General features: G+C 41.7%; 1 protein-coding gene across 5 annotated transcripts in view; it reads left to right on the top strand.

Moving 5' to 3' along the window:
* ppp1r12a (protein phosphatase 1, regulatory subunit 12A) overlaps nucleotides 1–13,507 on the top strand; it is a 42,349-nt gene that overhangs the window by 5,551 nt on the left and 23,291 nt on the right. For all 5 annotated transcript variants that reach the window (XM_020105469.2, XM_020105467.2, XM_069519456.1 and 2 more), the window contains exon 2: nucleotides 11,723–11,853. In XM_020105469.2, coding sequence (XP_019961028.2) covers nucleotides 11,723–11,853 — 131 coding nt within the window. The remainder of the gene's footprint in view (nucleotides 1–11,722; nucleotides 11,854–13,507) is intronic.

Below are 13,507 nucleotides of genomic sequence, written 5' to 3'. Positions count from 1 at the left end.
CTGTTTGAGTTCCAACGGATGATCAGAGCAACTTTATGAAGACGAGAATGGATCAGCATGGATTAAAGTCAGCCTAACCTTCACACATCAGCAGAAAGGCGTATCACCGCTTTTCCATTAAAAAAAATCAATCAGCTGATTTGTGTGGGGTGGCTGACCAGTGCTGAAGCTGTTAATATGTGTTAAACTTTACATTACAAGCACGGGTAGGTGTCATGTCCCCTTTTGAGGGTAGTAGCCTCTTACGTAGACTTATAGATCATCATACGCGTTGCTGAATTCTATTCTGCAGTGAATCACCGTAACGCTTTTGTAACCTTGGCGCGCTCGAGTGTTAATTTTAGAGTCAGAGCCCTAGAACATGTATATTTCACCTGCGTATAATTGGCATGTCTCTCCTTGTCAAGCTGGCCTCACTCACTGCTTCATTCAGCCTCCCTATCAACCCCATAATCAACAGCAGGAAGTCCTTGTGGTGTTTGCGCGCCAATGCTTTGCAACATGCCAAGTCATCTGCTGATTGTGACACGTCGGTGTTGTTTCCCTGAGCTGTGTTTGAAGAAACCATGAAAATAGAGAGACATGGACTAAATGGGTTGGAAGAAAGAGAACATTTACAAAAGTGTATCTGCCTGGTAAAATTGGTTTCCGATTGAAATCATATTTACAGTGTTATCTGAGATGGTATTGAACCATAAACTGATCAAGAAAAATGAGTATGAAACATTCACAGCAGCTGAATATATCATGTCCGGACTCATGGATACTTTTAAATCAAATTTGTCCTCAGGGAAAGAGGGTGCATGTTTCTATCTCGGCGTTCCTTGTGAATTCATACATTAAATTTGATGCTTTAAAGAAAATATTTCTGTACAGATTCCCTCTGATTCCAGGCTGGATGGATTCTTTGAACCCCACCTCTATTTATGACATTACTGTGATAACGCATTGATGAAATGCCACAGGCATCCCCACCAGAGGACGTGGAACAGCAAGGAGGGTTCACTGAACTATTTCAGATGAGCGTTGCTGCAGGTTGGAACTGGTTCACGTGGGGTCGTAAGGAGAATTCCTCAGTAGAGTAAACCTGCTGCCACGTACATGAGTGTGCTGGCTAAATGGCAGAGCTACAAACACGGACTTGACCTTGCTCAAAAAGCCCATTTCATGTGGCAAACAAACTTTTTTCATGAGTCTTGAGTTTTTGAATATTTCCCCTTGAATTAGTAAAATGAGAAGTTGGTTTTAAACCAGAGGCCTTCGTGTGTAATCGCCTCCTTTTATGTGTTTTGATGATGTCAGCTTGTGCTCCCTTGCATCAGGTTGTAGCTATGTCTCTGCTTCAGAAGCTAAGAATATATAACTTTAGATAAACTGGTGAACCGTCCTGCCGTGTGTCGTAACAGAATAGTGATCATCACTGGCTTTTTTTTCCTCTGCCTTCACTCTTCCGAGCTGTGCATAGTGTTGAGCTGCTGTGAAATGTTTGTGGGATGACTTCAGCTTGTTTTGTTTTTTTTCTTCTTCTTCTTCCACCCTGTAGTGCATAGTGTCTTTTACATAAGCCAGGTCTTCTTGAAGCCGTCCCACTGTTGTTTGCTTGGCGGCAGTCACATGCTTCACCCTTAGTGTTTTTTATGAGCTGTTTTTGAACTGAAACCACCTGGACGAGCAGAGACTGTGGATTCCACATTGTCTTACAGAGACAGCGAGTACAATTAAAGCTGAGGGTGAGGTTGCATTCTTTCCATTTACCCTCAAAATGGCTTCATCAAATCAAAATCAAATTTTTATTTAGCCCATATTCACAAATTACAATTGGTCTCATAGTGCTTAACAAGGTGTGACATCCTCATTAACCCTCAACAACAATTGGGCCGTTACACAATTTCCAGTTTTATTCTCAAGTTAAGAGGTGGAGAATATGATTTTCTTACATCTGGGGGAAGTTGTTCCTCCTGGCCCACAAATACAAGCTGATAAAAGCTATTATCAGCCGATCTGATAATAAGCTAATACATTTATTGTTCTTCCTTTACAATTGATTAGCATTGCTTTTTGTTTTCTTCTGATCCATGAGTGGCCATGAGACTAAATTAGCCTGTTTCACTGTGATGCTAACCCATTAGTGTTCTTGTGAGTAAGTGGCTGCAAATAATACTCCACCTGCAGATAAATAACTGTGTCAGTAAAAGGGTCTGGACCATGACAGTCTGAGTACTTTGGCTCGCTGTTAAAATGGACTGCATGAGAAAGTATGTTCTGTGTCTTAGCCAGGAGCTGTTCATGTTTTAAATAAACAGATTAAATATTGTTGCATGCCAAATGTCCCTCATTGGACTGTAAAAGGGATTCATCTAATGATTAGTGAAGCAAGATAATTAGTCCTGCACTGATGTCAGTGTTTATACTAAATATTCTCAACAAATGTTAAATTTAAGCATCAAATAATAGACTAAACTAGAGATGGTGCTCAAAGAAAATGCTATTATTCATGAAAAAAGGTTGAAAAAATCGTACAATTATAGCAATAAGATTAATTGCAAAATAAGACACAACGTCACTTAGTCATCCCAGTGTCCTCAGAGACAATATTCCATGTTTTATGGAGCATGAAAGTCAGGTCACTGAGTCCAATCAAGCTGATATGTCAGGAGACTGTTGAATGAATAATTAATGAACCACAACAACTACTGTATAGACAACAAGATAATGTCCTCGAAATTTACAGGCACAGATTGTTTCATTGTTATTTTACATGCATACATACACATATAAAAAGAAATGATCACATGCAAAACTATTCCATCTAGAAATTGACATGAAAAAAAATCTTAAATTATTCTGGTTTTCATTAAATGATTTCACTATCAATTTAAATGAACTAATAATGTACAAAGTTGGTGCACGTTGTTTATTCATCCTTCAGGCACTGGCTTCATGTGACTTAATTTTAAGCAGTTGATATTGTTCACGTGCAGGACACCTTTGTCTTACTCAGCTTGTTTGTAAGGACAGTATTAAAAGGTTACCCATGAACTTCAAGCCAAACGTTGATATTGTTGCTCGTCTTTCCTTTACCGAGGTGGATCTGGTAGGAGGGATCAGGGTGTTGGAGATTTCAGGCCAAAGAGGAACAGGAAGTGGCTGTTTATTTTTCTCATTTCCTCTTTGAGGCTCCACTAGTGAGCCTGCTTCTTCCACTCCCTCTGCTGTTATCACTAATGTAAGCCTGACATAGACACATGTACACACGTAAGCAAATATGTACAGTTATCTGCACTGGCTCACCAAGCGAAAACACATGCATTCTTGTTTTTTACAGGAGGCCTGTTGAAGTTGTTCCTCCTATAGAGATGACTGGTCTATATTGCATCACTATATAATTTAAAGTATTTCTGGATAAAGCTTTACTTGTAGTTGAAAGTCTTGATGTAGATTTAAAAATTCTGTTTACGTTTTTTGCAGAATAGATGGAAACTGCAATTTTCTAAACCTAATGTTCACAGGTTTATTTTTCTGTACACAGAGTCTGTTTTGGTGTTTGCGTGACAGCGTCATAGTGTGATTTTACTGAGTGTTACTCTGGTAACGATCCATATTTGTGCTTGTAATGGCTTTAAATTGGTGGAATGGCTGCAGGGCAGAGCCTGGCATCCACACTATCCATTTAACCTCGTGGGTTCGGAGCCTGTTGCTATGAACAGTGACATAATGCCAGTACACTGGAAAGAGAGGAGGGGGCTGTACTGTGGACCGGGCTCAATGCCTCTTTAGTTGACTGTCAGTGACTGCTGCTGACTGAGCTATCTTCTGTCCTCTGTATAGTAGCCTCCACATAAGGCTTCTATTATATGGAAATATCAACAGAGGTTGTATTCTGCCATCTCTCCATGGCTATCTGACCTCTCTTGCCCCCCCCAGTTGGTGCCTCCCTCTCGCCTTTGGACCCCTCACATGGAAACAAACTTGGCTCTCCAGTGGAGCTATTGTTTTGGCTGCTGAGCGAAAAGCCCAAGTGAAACATACAGTTACAATCTCGCCGGCATTTTTCCCCCCTCTTCCTCAATCCTGGTCTTCTTTTTCCATGGGAATCCCAAGGCCTTATATGGTCGTCCTCAGTAGCAGCAGAGGCTACAGTACTGAAGGCAAAGTGTGTGTGTGTGTGTGTGTGTGTATGTGTGTGTATGTATGTGTGTCTGTGTGTGTGTGTTCTGGTTACAGCTCCCAACAGGGCTCATCTAGTGGAGGGACCCAGCTGGTCGCCCTGCAGCGTTCTAACCCTCCCCCTCGTACCCTCTGGCCTCCTGAACCCTGCCAATAGCACAGAAGCGGTGCGCTCTTTGTCTCAGGCGTAAACACAAACACACTCACACAAAAATGTACAACACCTTACAGAATGGACCTTCTCACACATAGTCCTCCTTTCAAGTACAGTTTTACTAATCATCTTGTAAGTACTCCATTTTCTCGTTTACTGCATTTTTAAATTTTATTTTCACTTTTTCACCTCATCTCTCTCTGCGTCTGGGCGAATCTGTCTAAGAACCACACACACGCAAACACAGATACATAACACACTTACATGCAGGCGGTAAGAAGGAATTCCTTTTGTGGAAGTTGCTGCGCGCCTCTGAGCCGATGACGTAGCCCCGTGAGGAGTGGCCAGAGCGCTGATGCCTGAAGCCCCAAGGCTAGGAGTATTACTTATCTGGGAATTTCTCCACTGGTATGCTAGTCCAGGGCCTCACTGCTCACTGGTTAGGTGGTTGCAGAGAGAAGTTGTACTACTGGAGGGGGAGGGAGAAAAGTAAGGCAAAAGAGAGGGCCAGTTCTGAGCGGCTACGTCGTCCATACTGTTCCTTTACATGAGAGAAAACTGGTCTTTCCCTGTGAGGCAAAATAAATAACACGTCCTGTGTTATGAAGCTTTATTTTGAATGCCTTAAGTTAAGCACCAGTGGATATACCTAGAGAGAAGAGAACTCCTGATGAGAGAAACCACATGCCACTATACAAAGATAATGTGTCTGCTTTCCGTCATTCAGCCGCCTCGCCACAGAAATTAAAACAGAGTCACTCCTCCTACATCACACCTCACTGCAGACGTCTCACTGAAAGCACAAGATGATCGTGAGGGATGGAAAAAATTATCAGTTCGTTTTAATGGCTGTGTTTAACAGAGAAACTGGGAGTGATATCACCGCTCTTCTCTAAACACCATGTTTTTGTAAAGGGGTGCACAGTGTCTTGTTGGTGCTTTGATCGGAGCCAAAGTCCTGATCACAATCGAAGTGAGAGTGAGTCAAGCCTTGAGCGGGTTGGGGAGATTTGAACAGCTGTTCCAAAGCAAAACAGTTCCTCTCTTCACTGTGATAATCTCTGAGTTTGTTGCTGTTGTAGTTTTACATCTAGTGACTGAAGCATAATCCCCACACACCTCTTCATTAGAAAGTTTGGTTGTCTTAATGGAAACTGTTGTCGGCGAGGTCTGTGGATTATCAAGAGGAATCTGGACTTTGTTTCTGAAAAGACGTGTCGCTGTTGAGTTGAGAATATTACTCAATACTTTGGGTCTGCTCAGAAGAAATTCCTTCTGCCGCAGTTGGCAAATAAAGACTAAACCTAAACTATGTGCATACCTAGATGCTTCATAGGGTTAAATGTGCCAAGATAAGATGTTGAGAAAAGGGTTGATAACAATACAGATTGAGAGGGGCAACAATGAATAAGAATTTATAGAGTTATAGATATATTTGATAAAGTAGGCAAATTGGAAAATGTGTGTATTAAAGTATATAATTCCAGGATGTAGCTGCTGTGCCCATCGGGATGATTGTCGGCCATCAGTGTCCATCAGTGCAAAGCTCTATCACTTATCTTTCAGTTCTAAAGGAGCATGCAGAGACTCATTTGCAGAGATGGCATGAGATCATTGTTGGCTCGTATTGTGCTAAATGTTTATGTCTGCTGTGGATCATGTAGAAAACTGTGTTTGAAGCGTTGGCACATATTGAACATGTCACACCTAACAGATACTGTGCCTCTAATACAGGAGACACAAGCTTGCTGTCATTCACTGTGTGTATGCAGTAAGGCCATCATTTGAATGTAGAATAGCTGTAACCTTGCCAGCTACCTGTGTCACTGGGTTCTTGGCAGTGAAAAGTTCCAGCAGTAGTTTCCTGCACAGTGCTTGAGTTGGCCATCTGAGGGTGATACTAAAGGAAGTCAAGGAGGGGAGGGGTCTTCAAGTGTCTCCTTGATGTGGAGTACTTCTAAATTAAGCTTGGAGCTCCTCTGCATGATGGCCCACTAGATAATACACCTACTCTTGGTAGACACACAGTAGCTCCTCCTCAGTGAAGATTGCTTTATAAAGTGTTTCCTCTGGGTTTTCAGACGCGTTTCTGTAATTGTCTTTATTTATAGGTTGACTTGAATTGATGGCAGTTTGTGCAAGAGGTTGTCTAAGAAAATGGCTACCTGTGGCTGCAAATAATTTCTGTCACCTAGTCATATCCTGTTCCTGCAATGATTTAAAGTCTGTTCTGCAGATGTGATGAAAACAAAGTGCTCTACAGTCTGAATATATCCCCCTAACTTCTTCTTGTGTTTTGAATGACAATATTAAATAATTAGGATGTAGTATTAGTGGTCCCATTGTGTCTTTCAGCCATAAAAGGTCATGAGAATCGCTGCAATAACAGCAAAAGTCCTGAATGCAAGATGATAAAAAAAATAAAGATGGCATCTTGAGATGCCCCTTTCAAGATGACTTTTCTGATGTCATCTCCCAGTGGTTTACTTTTTGCGCTGCCTTCAGGGACTGTCCGAGAAACCCCTGTGTGCTTTAAAATTAAGTCTTTTCTCTGTTTATTTATGTTTCTTTCAAAGGCCCGACAAGGCCTGAACCCATGTTCTCTTTTTGGCTTTGTTGTCATGGTGACTGACTGGCCTCTTTTCTTATGTGCACGTCATGGGCGCATATTTGGACTGCTCCGAGAATGGCTTATCGCATCGTCTTTGCCGGGCTTGAAGTCCTCCTTATTATTTCAGGATTAGACCGATGCATATGATGGACTCTGTATTCTTTCTATTTTAATCTGTGGATTTATCAATTATATGGCCAGTTTTTTAGTCTTTTTGCATCGTGTTTCCTTCAGGTGCACCGCATTGACTTTGGCTGACCGAGGTGACAGGGTTTTTTTTCCTGCTCTTTCATAAAGTGCCACCTGCATCGCGAGAGTCCACCAGTTAACACAGAGGACACATGTTGTCATTTAGAGCGAATGGTCTAATATTTGGACATGGTAGGAGCAGCAATGTGTTGTAAAACAAGATGCACAGCTCACATTATAAATTAAGTTCTGCCAAAGCACTACAGAGATTACATGTGAATCATCTCATGTAAAATTTATTTTAATTCCCAGAGTTTGTTCCCTTTTAATCTCAGTGGAATACTGACACTTTTCACTTCCCACGATGAAAATATTTAATACTTTTTGTCAGAGTGGACCTTTGACTACCACCGACCTTTATTTGATTAATTTCCAATCAGAGATTCATACTTTTACTGGTTTTCTTGCTGATCACATTACGCAAAACCTAATGGATAAATAGTTGTTTTTATAATCTAGGTGCACAATGGACATCAAACTCTATTGACCAATCAAATAGAGCACCCTGTGTCCATTGATTACATTAGTACTTGATTTTATTTCTGTAAAGCCAACTTCCCAGAAGCCTCAGTTTCCATTAGTGAGTACATTTGATCTAAATCTGCAGCTAGGCCACATCCTGTTGTCCTGACCAGCAAACTGTTTGTCTGTGGGTATTACTCTCCATATCCCTCCTGTTGTGGCAGTCCTTGCATCGGTTATCTGTAAAATACCAGTGTGAATTTAAAATTCTACTATTTGTTTATATAGACTTGGCTGATCTTCTTTAGACCTACAGATTTTTAATGCTCACATGTAGTTCAAACTGAGTCTGTGTCATTATTCTGTCAATGTCCATTATTCATATATTTTGTGATGCAAGGTGAATTATAAATCAAGAAAGGTTATTTTTTAAATTTCTGTAATGCAGATTGATAACCATGACCAGGACCTGCCCTGTGTGTGTGTGTATGTGAGAGTGTATTGCCTGCAGTTCAACCTACAATGCAAAACATACTGCAAACCACATGTCTGTAAATTATAACATAGTTGGAATGCTGCTTAGTTACTCTTTTACCCACCTGCAACATACAGGTCATGGGTCACACACCTCGCGTGAGTAGCCTATATGGCATAGCTTGGTTTCATACTGTTGCACACGTGTTATCATGTTATCATATATGTTGGGCACGTTTGTGTTGCACTGATTTCCATCTCTTACCAAACGAGCAGTGGCTAAATGATGATTAAGTCGTCTTTGGTTGTCGCTGTCCAATCGATCGGTGCTGAAAAGCAAATGCACCGATGAATCATATTCGAGAACTAGACCAAAAACTGTGTGTGCTGTTGTGAACCCTGATTATTTAATAACATGTTATCCCCTCCTGTTTATTCATCTGGAAGCTGCAAGCGGAGGCGTCTGACACCACCGCTCTGTTCAGCCCGTCTTATTGCTTATCAAACATCACCTATACATACATAATCATTGGTTGTTTATGGCCGCTTGGAAAATTTACTGCTTAGACATTTCGCCCATCCCTATTGTGTGGTGCCATCCATATTTTTGCCTCGATGTTTGACAAGGCCCTCCTTTCTTCTCCCCTTCTCAGACACACTTGACAAACAGGTTTGAATGGCAACTTCTCTGCTTGAGCGTGAGTCACTACATATCTGAGCGTCTCTGTGAGCACATCTCAGGTCCTATAAGTCATTTGGGTGCTGATTGTGATGTGTTAGACAGGATTAAGCCCACAATGTTTCCTTATATAACTTCAATTAACATCTCTCCCTTCCATGCACTGTCTGACTCACTCGCTCTGCCTGCTGCTGGCAGATATCAGATATGCTGTCTTGTTAGATTTGTATGAGCCATGGCGGTAAATGCTTCTCTATCCATTATTTTCTATTGGCCAATAAGTGATCCAACCCATGTTCTCAGAAGAGAACATCAAGGTTGCTATGATAACCTCTCCTGACTCTTCTTCTTTCTCCTGTCTCTCTGGCCACTGCACTCTCCATACTCTTGATTCAGCCTCTGACTCTGGCACCTGTCAGCCACAAACAATTACAGCCATTAAGAGATTACCTGTGTTGGGCTCCAGTAGCTGCTGGGAGGAGCCAGTGGAGGAAGGCTGGTGACGGATCTGAGGAGGGAGGTCACATCCCAGCACTGCGTCACCTTGAGGGGCTTTTGAGGAGATAATAAGTGTTTAGGGGGAGGATTTAGATGAGCGGCGGAACACTCCAGCTTTGTTACAAATAAGAAAACTATCAGGGCAGTTTGTAAAAAGGTCTCTGACGCCATGTAGATCCCAAAGAACAGCAAAAGCCAACTGATTTGGTGCTACATGTTTTTTCATACCACCTACATCTTCGGTTTCAGTTTATACTCTTATTACGAGACCTGACCGTCGACACACAAACACGTTATGTGGCTAAATGTGAAGTCAATAAAGTGCATTTGTGATTTGAAAAATTTGATCATTACTCCACATATATATTTAATTTCAACTGACTAATCATTTAAATCGGCTCCAGTTTCTTCATATGTTTTTAATGCACATCAGCCGATAGCTGCTTTGCCATGGTGATGTTAGCTTGTGGTCTTTCGCACAGCTTGCTTCCACTCATTTCCTTTGTTGTTATGTCGACTGCATTATAATGACTCTCTGGAGGATTTGAACAGCAACATGGGAACTCATAAATGTGTGTGAAAAACAAGCATCTGTTCTCAAAGGTAGTGTTGAAGGGATTTCTGTTAATATATTGATTAGAAATGTGAGCTGCCTGGTACATCTGAATAAATCTGGCTTCACCAAGTCTGTTAATTATCTTGATTTTTAACGGCATTTATTTCAGGCCTATCGTTGTTGTTATTGCCAAATTCCGAATTGGGGGATCACAAGCAACATAGCCACATTACTTTCACATGAAGATGGCGTCCAACTAATAGTGAGGGTGACCTTTTAATGAGAGCAGCAGAGTGCTGCACTTTTTACATAACGTTGGCTTTTCAAAAACGTGAACAGGTGAACCCTGTCTATTAAAAAAAAAAAAAAAAATCCATGTGCACCTGAAGAACCCCCTGTCAGACATAACCAGATCACATAACATCTCACACACACACAGACCATCAGATAAGCCCGGTGAGGCGCTCTTCATCTCTGACCATGTACGGCGTTGTAAACGGCCCAAATTTGGACAAGGATTCCAGCCAGATAGTCGTGTGCCCCGAACGTGAGGCCGCTGTGTAATCATGTGTATCTGTTTCCCTTGTCAACGCTTTTGTTGTCATAGCAACCCAAAAAGAGAGAGAGAGAGCGAGGCAGTCGAGGCACGGTGTGCAGAGATGTGGGCAATTGGTAGGAGTCAAGTCTGGTTTAATAATTGGTCACTGGAAGTTGTCGTGGTCATCTCTATCAGTCACTGTAATGACCGTCCTTCAGTGGATGTGTGATCTCACAGATTGTGTTTAAGATGCTAAATGTGCTGTTTTCCACTTGTGAACTTATACTTAGCCAGACATGCATCCTATGTGAAATTTGAGAAATCCCACAAATATACTAAAATGTATTTATTGTTCAGATTTTTTTTAACAGAAAGAAAATACTACCAAATCATAATAAGCAACATTTTACTGCTTAAATGCTTTGTTAACGTTCTGCAGCACTATTAAACACCCACCTAAATTCTGCTTCATACTTCCCTAAAAGCAAAATCACAACCTCTACCACTTCATGAGTTAGAGTATCCTAAATCAGATCTCTCCCACTTGAGGTTTCTGTTTATTTTTGTGTGTGTGTGTCACTTTTTTATTGTCACTGCCTCATCACTCCTACACACTTTGGTTTTAGAATTGTAAGAACGTTTAAAGAAACACGATTACAGTGCATTTTCCTAACATGCAGGTATGTTTCCTCCCACACTCAATATCATCCCTGTAGCCCCATGTCCATAACCAACAGACTGACTTTAGATCTGTAGCATGACACCCACTCTAGCAAAGTCCTTCGTCAGTAGCATTGATTCAATAGGACAAACTCTGGGTGCTAAGTGAGCTGGCACGAAAAACAGTTTCACTCTCTTGTTCGACCACAGACGTGATTTTAATCGGGTGATTCGTTAGTGTAAAGAGTGACTGTACCGAGTGTGTGTGCATTTGTGGTTTGATTCATCACACTAGAGAATATATTTGGCTGATGTACAAAACTGACTTTTCAAGTAAAAGCAGTGTTTGTAACTGGGTATAACTTGTCTTGCCTTTTTCATAGAGCGACATATATGCACTCGATGCCTCCATCAGCAGTACTACACTATGTGGTATTTCAGGCACCCCTGCTATGTGCGCCGGCTGCCAAAATTCCCCAGTAATTCTGGTCGCATGTGGCAATGTAGTATCAGATGCGGTGCAATTCTCTTCCTGTGCTATTTGTAACCATGGCATAGCCCATCGCACTCTCATATGTGCTTTGACACAAATATGCACATAGGGTGGGTCATGCTTTTTGCTTTTTTGCTTCTTTACAGTGGTCTTACTCCTCTTCCCTCTCCCTGTCTCTCAGGCATGCATAGATGACAACGTAGACATGGTGACATTCCTGGTGGAGCATGGAGCCAGCATCAACCAGCCCGACAACGAGGGCTGGATCCCCCTCCACGCTGCAGCGTCCTGCGGATACCTAGACATAGCAGAGTAAGTAGAGTAAGAAGACGATTTCTGCAACCTTACATCCTGTTCAGTATCTACGATGTGTTTAACCGCAGCACTCCTCAATAAACCTTTGTATCTGCGACCATTGGAAGTTCTCTTGCCTTCCTTTAGTTGGCTGCATTTGTGATTTATTTTTCATTTTTATTGTAATGAGATAACATTACTCTGATCACCCTTGTAATAAATATGACTCATACAGATATATCAGATGATATATATTTAAAAAAAAGTTGGCAATGATTCCTTAGATGTCGTTATCAAACCCCATGACACAGAAATGTAGTTGAGGCTTAATATTTGACTTTTAAACAAACATTGTCAGTTATCAAGGCAGATACTGCTTTGTCTGTGAATGACTCTTAACCATTTAGGATCTACCAGAAATACCCATGCTGTTCTTGGCGAGCTTGCCAGACTTAAGAGAAATCATTTTAATCATCAGTAGCACACAGTTCTCATCGCATTTGTGCACGAGCGGCAGCCCATCTGATAGCTCAGACACACATTGTTGGTGATGTAATCAAATATGGAGAGATCAGGGTCAGCCACTGTATCTGGAATCGAGCTCTACAGTTGCACTCTAGTATTTTCTTGCCCTTAGTCCTTTTCAGGTAAGGAGGCTGTTCATAGGGCACAGAACACAACGCAGAGATGTTATCAGAGGATATATAAACAGGCCTGAAGGGGGTGAAGGAGTTCGGTTGTGCTCATTGTTCAGCATATTGGGAGTGTGCTGTGACCTGCTTTACCTCTGTGTTGCGTTACAGGAACCTGGGTGCAGATCTCTCCCCTCTATTGGTGTTTGCCTAAAATGTTACAAGTGTAACTGGCTGGAGAAAGATAAACATGCTCATGTTCAGAATTTTCTCCCAGATACATTTCTTCTGGTAGTTAAATTGTAATTTGATAGCTAGTATTGAACTAGAATGACACTTACTAGAACGCTAACCTCTGCCAAGGCCCAACAGGCCCTTACATTCAAGCTGAACCAAATTGCACACTATCATCATCATTTCCTTAATTATGCCTGATTGATTTCATGAAGACCTGTGAATTAGTCCCTGGGAAGTCTGTAATCTGAAACCGCTCCAATAATTATCTGATCCTTCCCCTGACCCATATCTCATTGTTCTACCAAGTTTTGTTGAAATACATTTGTTTTCGCGTAATCCTGCTAACTATCAAACAAACAGATAAAAACATAACCTCCTTGGCAGAGGTAAGAGATTAAACATCAGCTACTTCATTTAAACACGTCTTTCAGAAGTGTTAACTTTTCAGATTCCACCGGTCTGCGTTCAGTCGGCCTCATGAACACAGCATCAGCGCTGGGCTAGTATTACAGAAGACAAGAAGTTTGTTGTTGTCACACAGAGAATGAAAAGGTCAAGTGGCTGGTCTGGTATGAGTGACTAATGGAGACACCATGTCACAGAGAAACCCAGCAACCTGATGTGGGTGGTGAGCCCTCGGCCGTCCCATTTTAGTCCCAGCATCCTCATTCACACAGTAATGGGAACAGTGAGACGGGACTGTATTTGTGTGCCCCCCGGTGTCACCACAGCCAGCGAATAGTAGGGTTTGGTTAGAAAGCCCACAGTGGGATTCCAGACCACAAAGTCATCTAACCCAGTAA

Source organism: Paralichthys olivaceus, chromosome 23 (assembly GCF_024713975.1).
Source record: "Paralichthys olivaceus isolate ysfri-2021 chromosome 23, ASM2471397v2, whole genome shotgun sequence".
In the NCBI taxonomy this organism is placed as follows: Eukaryota; Metazoa; Chordata; class Actinopteri; order Pleuronectiformes; family Paralichthyidae; genus Paralichthys; species Paralichthys olivaceus.
The sequence above is the reverse complement of the archived record's forward strand: the minus strand, read 5'-3'. Positions and strand labels throughout refer to the sequence as shown.